The following is an 8183-nucleotide window of genomic DNA, read 5'->3' as shown; positions in this document are numbered from 1 at the left end:
TGTGCTTTGGCTGTTGTTTTTTTTTTTCAGCGTAAGTTCACCTTATAGCGAGTCAGATTCGTGACTCACTCTTTTGGAACTGCCTTGTTCCTCACATCACTACAACGTGACAGTATAGACGTGCTACATTTTTATTGAGTGAATACTGAGGAAAAGACTAGGACTTTTGTTGCGTGTGCGTTTACACCTTTAACGAGATCATTTATTATTCACAACTTCTTAATTTGGGAGGATGTAAAATACAGTACCCTTATATTAACAGGTCTGAACAATAAAGAAAATTTGAGTGCTTATTAGCCAGCTTTCTGAACAATAAATAAAATTTAAGTGCTTATTAGCCAGCTTTCACCTCATGGCCGGGAAGGAAACTTCAATAAAAAATATCGTTATGATAAACGAAAGCCTATCCACTTGAAAACATTTCATCCGAGTTCCCACTTTCCCAGCTGATACCGGCTTGAAGGTGGTTCGTATCGTGGGCCCTAGACGTATATCCAACCGTTTAACAAAGCGTTATTCCGGATGTTTCATTTCGGGAAGGCGTGTTACCCTCCTTCCCTTCACTCCTGTTCACAACCGTGCACAAGATGAAAGTACTGCGTAAAGAGTGTCGTTAGCACGAAGTCGCGGGATCGAATCCCAGCTATGGCGGCCGCATTCCGATGGGGGCGAAATGCGAACACACCCGTGTACTTAGATTTAGACGCACATTAAAGAACCCCAGGTGGTCCAAATTTCCGGAGTCCGCCACAACGGCGTGCCTAATAATCCGATTGTGGTTTGGCACGTACAGCCCCATAATTCTGCCAACACTTCTGCCGCGCGATGCGATGTGCCATGCGAGGCAATGACAATGCTCAAACTTCTCATAGGTTATAAACAATGGCGCACAACGCCTCAAGTAAACACGTTTCCCTTATGTTCTGTGTACTACGCAGACAAACAGCAGTGGTACACTCAAGGTAACATTCACCATCAACTCACTACTCTCGTATTGCACCAAACGCTGAAGAAATGAAACATTTGCAGTGCCCATTACCGCTAAATATAATCAAACAGCACAGAGAGCTTCGTTTACCTCCATTTCCACAGTGCGTGGGATCCGCATAATTTTCTAGACTGTGAAGTTACATGATTAAGGATCGCGCTTATTGATCGAATAGTTACATTCGAAGTGGGAAAAAGTGGCTGTCGTGTCCACAGTAAATTTGATTTAAACGGCTTCAATCTAATGGCCGTTGCGTGATTGCCGACTTCCGTGGGAATCTAGTCGTCCAAATGGACTACACTTGATAGTGAATCCAGGAAGTTGATGAACGGCAATAAGGTCGAAGCTTGTAGACGGCCTCGGGAAAATAAAATGACTTTTTCAGAAGCGTGGTCAGGGGATCATGCTATGGCTTCAACGTCCATCAAAAATCCCCCAAAATATGAACAGAGGCCTACAAAAATGTGGCCACCTTGGGAAAGGTGAAATTGATAGAAATCCCAGGACAGCACTAACTTAAATATAAAATATAACTTAAACGTAAAAAAAGAAAACCATAACGTTGACAGGGAACCCAATTTCGGGACAATTAAAGCGGCTGTTGAGAGTTCAGCTGAAACCCGATGGTGCAAAATAAGGAGAGAATGTCGGCAAGTGTTGAAGAGAGGTCCAGTAAGTCCTGTGCCGGTAAGTGTCAGGCGAGCGCACGTATAAGCGACATGCCTGGTTGTCAGTCGTTACGGGGCGAGTCGATTGGATCTGAAATTCGGGACGCGGACTCCATCACATTAATACAATGCACTCTACGGGATCATTCTTCGACGACTAGTACCGATTCTCGCGCAATGAGGATGCGAACAAATTGGCTCATGTGGCGACTGCCACCTTCCTCGAACTGGCAACATTCTTTAATGATGTCCTTGACAGTCGCACAACTCTTAAATAAAAGTGTGAGGAATTGTGAGCGAGGCCTTCGAGTACGTCGGCAGCCTTTTTGGGATTCGATATCTGCTATTTTGCATTGCGGCTATATTTTAAGGCAGAACGGCAACATGGTAGACAATTTGGAGGACAAATCCTGCTTGTGTTTCTGCACAATATTAAATAGTGGTAATCTTTCACGCACGTGAATAATCGTCACAGGGCAGTGCTTTGAGAACTAAATGCAAGTACTGTGTCACACTCAAGGGCGTACCTGGCCCGGTGACCAGTAAATGTGACGCGATATTGTGAGCAGCTTCGGCCATAGCATGATAATGGACGACGATAAACAAACAGATCACACAATTATTGTCATACCTTTTGCCCCAAGGAGCACAACCAACTTGTTCATGCGTCTATCTTAATACCTAAGCATATCTTTTCTCGATTTTCAGCTACTGCGGTAGCCCGTCAGTGCCGTCCACGACGGAGTATCTCATAGAAGCTGCGGGACGTTGAAAGCTTTAGCTCGGGCCTCCTATTTAAATACATGGCAATTGATAAATCGTTTTTCTCGGCAACCACAGCACCAAATTTGATGTTTGTTGCATTTAAAAGAAACGTTTAAAATATTGTTGCTGTTGGTTGCGAATTTTTGATATAGGCCAATTTTTAAAATAAAAACTTGCAAAAATCGCATATCTTCAGAAAACAAAACTATCTATAACTTGGCAATCAAAAGGATCTCACAATTTCGTGAATTGCACCTAAAAGTATATCTAAAGCGGACAAAATTGTCATATTATGCCTAAAAATATTACTAATTTGTGAGAACTTTTGCGAAGCCCTTGTACACTATGTAACTAATTCACTCAAGATATAAATCGACATACCAAATTTGACCGCTTTGGATGCTCTCATGGATGCAGTTTACATAACGTCGCTATCTATTTTAGGTGCAGAGCTGCGAATTTGTAAGCTTCGTACTTAAATTTTTTCAAGCTAGCCAATTTTTGAAACTTTTTGAAACATCCACATAATTCAAAATTCCGCTTCCAACATTCCCTAGAATTTAAAATCTTTCAAATGCAACAAATTTCATTAAAATCAGCCCAGCGGTTCTCAGAAAAGCGTTTGTATTTTACATGTATTTGAATAAGCTACATCAAAGTTAGGCACGAGCTAAAGCTGCCGCGAATTGCTTCCAACGATTGTGCTAGCCAGTCAACACCGCAGCATTATTTAAAAAAAAAGAAAAAAGCCGTGGCTGCCTTTCGAGAAGCCTCTGAACCCGGAATCAATCACCGCTGGGTTTGTCTAGTCGAGACTACACATTCTCAGGATGAAAATTTCCAGCCGACTGGTGGCCAATCCTTATCAAAAACACTGATAGTGCCGGCAGGACAAGCTATGTGGCAAAGTTCAATGCGCAGGAATAGCTTTTTTTCTCGTTGACGTCATTCCTACGTCACCGCGGGAAGTTTGAAAAGGTAAAGGTCAATACGCCACGTGGTGGCACAACCCCGAAGTAAACCTCGATGTCCTGGATACGTTCGTGTGGCCCTCGAGTATTTTTTATATTCCGCTGAATCAGTTAACCAAGTTATATTATGCAAAATTCTTGATATACAGTCCAGGGCGAAGTGCATTTCGTTGCGTTGTAGTAGGGATTTAGAAAAGACCTATACAATTTTTTGTGGCACCGTACATGCTGCGTTATTCTTTTCAGCATTTAAAGGAAGCCCGCAAAATATGGAATGAAACCACGCGACTACAAGATGCTGCAGTTGCCGGTAGTACCTGTAGCAGCCACCCAACACGGCACCATAAGCAGCCGCCGTGAGCTGCAGGCTGCAGTTCACGCGCTCGCATACGCATTTCATGCGTGTCGATTGCTTTTTTTTTCTGCTAGTTTCCGAATTGTAAACAACCGCAAGCACTCCAGATATGACCCAGTTCCACAATTTTAGGCGCTTCAGATGGAACTACACAGTTGTCAGAACTCAATTCTGGCTGTGCCACAAGTGCCACACCGAGCGAGAAACTCTACTGATCACCGAATGACAGCGGTGCAGCTAGTTCATTCACACGTAACCCATTGCTTGATTGGCCACAGTGCCTACAGTACCGATAATGTATACAGTACTCCCTCAAAGCGTGCTACACAGCATCTGCACTATGATGTAGCCAATGGGCCCTAGCAGCAAAGCAAAGCAACAAGCCACGTAGTCTCCAAGAGGGAAGTTGCAGCAGCTACACAAGTATTTGCAGTCCTACAGATGATCACACGAAAAGTAGAACAGACTTTAAAAGAACATATTTTTAGTGAGCGAAGAGGCTTTCACGAGTTGTAAGCATGCAGCAGTTTATTCAAGAGGTTAGTGTAATTGTATAAACCCAACAACCTTTAACGTGTGTATTGAGCTAGCAATGCTCGAAAACAGTGGATACTTTAAGACAGTACAAAGTGTTATAAAAAGGAAAATGGACAATTGTTCTCTTCTGAATCTTCCTCTACCTTGATCTTGCTGCACCTGTCTCAAACGAGCAAGCTGAAAAAGAAACTTCAACCAAGCACAGTACAGCTGAAACGCTGAACTAGTCCAATCAGTTTCACAGAAATAGGTCCAAAATATGGCTTTGTAGCAAGCCAAGTGAATAAAACCTAGCATAGCATGAAAGCCCTGCACCACCACTGTGACCCATTAATGCTTGCCATTAATTACATACTATTGTCCTGGCTGTAAAGGTAGCTTAGGCATATGCTTGTCTACACTTTGCAAATATTCAAATACATTGCATACATTCATAATAGCTCTAAGTTTGCAAAGCCCTATGCAACGTTGGGAGGTTAGGAGTTACACTGCAGGAGTTTCATTGCAATGTGAGCAGCCAAGTGCTTACAAGCAAGCTAAAAATGCTAAAGTAGCACCACACAATTGAAGTCATGCTTTATGTGATAAATAAAAAGCTAATCAAAATAAACTCATTATAAATGAAGAGAATTGACCAAAGACTAAGTTAAATGCTATGGCCAAACAAAATAAAGATTGTAACAGAAAGTAGAAAGCACTGTGGTTTAGGGATCCCCTAAAGAAAACAATCATTAGTGGTAGCTTGACAACCACTTGGGTGGCAACGTCCTGTAGACATGTTTGTCCAACCTCCCATCAAAAACAGCATAGAGCTGTTTGTGTTAGCGTACTACCCAAGTTAGTCAGCGTGCAATTATCACGAGTGACCTTATAATAGAACTGCTATTCGAACGCTTACGCGCATAACTTTCGCGGAGTTCGAATATCACCTGCTATGTCAAGATTACACGTACAGAGCCCACATGCAAGCCGCCAGACAATCTGATGCCTGTAGCAAACACACACCTGCAATTAAAAGCCAAAGTGCTAAAGCCTGAAGTAAGTGGTAAGTAGGGCTGTTCAGGCTGTATGTGCCATGTTCTTAAGCTGTGTAAATGTGCTGTGCAGGATTGTGAAATGTTTTTCGAGGCACCAGACAGCTGGTAGCAAATGGAATAAAAAGTCTACCAAACAAACAGGTTCCCAAAAGGAGTAAAGAAACAAGAACAGCAATAGAGCAGGTTACAGACAACACGAATGCGAGAAAATAAATATATTGCGGTCACTGACAGCATGCAGAACAGGAAAACATTAAGCACAACACAATGGAGCGCATGTACATCACTAAATCTTTAAGTACTATGCTAAAATAGAATTTTGCTATTACACAAAACACTCATGCCTTGTCTCAGTACCATGCTTTACTCACCACATTATGAAAGCAGCTAGGAGAACCCATCACCTTTCACATTTTACAAAAATAATATGCCACTGGTGTTTTGTTCATTGAAAAGTTTTGTTGAAAATTTTTATAAAGGCTTTTTTGTAAAGGGCAGTGTAGGCAATAAACAGCCACAACAGCTTCTTCCTCACTGGTAAGTTCACAATGTGTAATTGACTTTGAAGGAAGCATACTGCAGTTCTTTTTTATATATATATATACATACATATATTTGCACAGCTCTAGTCAAAACAACTTCAACAATGATAGTCATTAGCAAAAAAAAAAACTAAAAGAAACTCTAAAAGTGCAAAGACAGGGTTAAGCTTAGACAATGCTCATGCATCGAAGAACTAGAGCAGCCACAAGCGTTTCACAAAACCTCTTGTGACAAAAGACAAACGTTCACCGGGGTTTCACATCGTGCACCGGATGCTGAAGCTTGGCCACAGCACAACATGCCATTTGCGACATGAATTAAACTATAAAAGAGTAAACTCTGAATGCTCAACAGCAGAATAAAGGCTATTCCATAATAACACAAAGACTACTGTATGCATAAAAACGGGGGTAAAACAACAAGACTATTCACTTGAAGCTTCCTGTCAGATGGGATAACACATCTCAGACGTGTCGGACTGCCCATGCCACTACAATCGTGCACCTCAAGCCTGGCATCCTTTGCTGATCTTGGGCCATGGTCCCATATGGCAGTATGCTAGTAGACTTCTTAAAACTTGCTACAAAACAATCTTGCACCAAGTTTGGCTGTCACGAGAGAGGCGCACAACTTTGGCTTTATTTTTTTTTTCTTCTTTTTTGCACAAACATTTTACAAAATATCTTCAGATATACTCTCATAAAATGAACTTTGAGCCTGTAACTGCAGAGACCCTTAGGACTTCCTTCTTTAGTGGTGTGTGCCATCTCCAAGCCCCAACTAAACACCACTGCAACACACTAACAATGAATAATGATGGCTCTCCACATACTTTTTGTTTAAAACATGTAACACATGGACACTCAGATCTCGTTATACACGATACAAGAGTGAATCATGATACAGAGAAAAAAAATTTTGCACCAATAAAATGCAGCATAAGCAGCACAGTTTTACAACATTGAGAGTAATATAGGCTAGAGTTCCAACACCAATTGAGAATGCAAGCAGAGTGGAAAGACTGAAGACAGCCGAAGAGGAAAGGAATTTGCCACATGGCGTTGTCGAGATGTCATAAGCGCACTCTCTCGAGAGGAGTGGCAGGAACCTTCGATGTCTAGTTCCCAGAGACAAGCGCAATCAGGACCTTTCGATAATCGCCAGAAGTGTCGCCCTGCATAAACACATACATGGAGAAGTGAGGGTGCGTACTTGGACATCTTCAAAGGCTGCTTACCTGTGCGCTATAAACGCATCACTAAGCTGACTTTTACCCAATGCCAAATGTGGTTTGCAAACAGTCGTAAAGCTAAGTTGAAGACAGTGATGACGGGGTTTTGAGTTGCCGCAACTAAAGGCTAACAGGGAAATTTCAGTTTAGCTCCATTACAGCTCACGGCAAAGCCACTAATGAAAAACAGAGGCCATAAAATGCAATGTAGCAGGCTTATTGAACAAAATGGAGCACTTTAATACAGGCTTTTGGAACAGTCAAGCCTCTAAACAACACAGAAACGTGCATTTGGACAAAACATGATCATGCACACTGAGTGTAGTGTACGCTTAAACGAGATAACAAGTCCCACAAATTGACTGAAGCCGGGTGTGACTGCGGGCTAGTTCGTATTCCATTGCTGAAGTGGCTAGAGCAAAAGCAGACACAGGGCACGAAAGGGTGACAAGGACAAGCTCAACCTTTCAACTGGTGCTTATCACAAAAAAGGTTATGAGTATATACTCTCACGCACTTGATTGTGATCAGTTGCACACGTGCAAGACAACATGGTTATCACAAGCAGACAAGAGCGCACCAAGGCGGGGGGGAGGGCTTAAGGTGGTCTCCCACCGACAGTCCCCAGGAATGCAAATTGTTTAGCAATTAATGCTATGGATGGTTTGTGGACGCAGTTGCCTTCTGCGATAGCCACTGACTCAATGATGAGTCTCGTGTTTCCCTGCCCCTGCCTTGCTACTAGTATTTCTGTTTTTCCAAAGAGTGGCTGACATTTACATTGGGAGCAATGGATCCCAAGGAAACCTTCTCTCCCTTTTTTGAACTTTCTGATTGTGCTCCTGTAGTCTCACATTTAAGCACCTTCCAATTTGTCCCACGAAACGCTGTCCGCAGGAAAGAGGTATGCTGTACACTACTCCTCTTGAGCATTCTATGAAACCCTTTCTATGTACAATGTTGCATGATTTTGATTGTCTTCTGACAGGGCTGGTTTTTGCGCATAACTGGGATAACTTATGGCGCGTGGAATAAACGACCAAAATTCCCACCCCTTGGCCAATTTTCTTTAGTTTGTGAGAGATTGC

At 42.4% G+C, this 8183-nt stretch overlaps 1 protein-coding gene across 3 annotated transcripts in view; it reads right to left on the bottom strand.

The window, feature by feature from the left end:
* Positions 1-4257: 4257 nt before the first annotated feature.
* Positions 4258-8183, bottom strand: part of LOC135912494 (annexin-B12-like) — a 41130-nt gene continuing 37204 nt past the window's right edge. For all 3 annotated transcript variants that reach the window (XM_065444952.1, XM_065444953.1, XM_065444954.2), the window contains one exon: positions 4258-7038. In XM_065444952.1, the coding sequence (XP_065301024.1) occupies positions 6982-7038 (57 nt within the window). In that variant the 3' untranslated portion in view covers positions 4258-6981. The remainder of the gene's footprint in view (positions 7039-8183) is intronic.

The sequence above is a fragment of the Dermacentor albipictus genome, chromosome 1 (genome assembly GCF_038994185.2).
Source record: "Dermacentor albipictus isolate Rhodes 1998 colony chromosome 1, USDA_Dalb.pri_finalv2, whole genome shotgun sequence".
In the NCBI taxonomy this organism is placed as follows: Eukaryota; Metazoa; Arthropoda; class Arachnida; order Ixodida; family Ixodidae; genus Dermacentor; species Dermacentor albipictus.
This window is presented reverse-complemented; position numbering and strand designations above follow the sequence as displayed.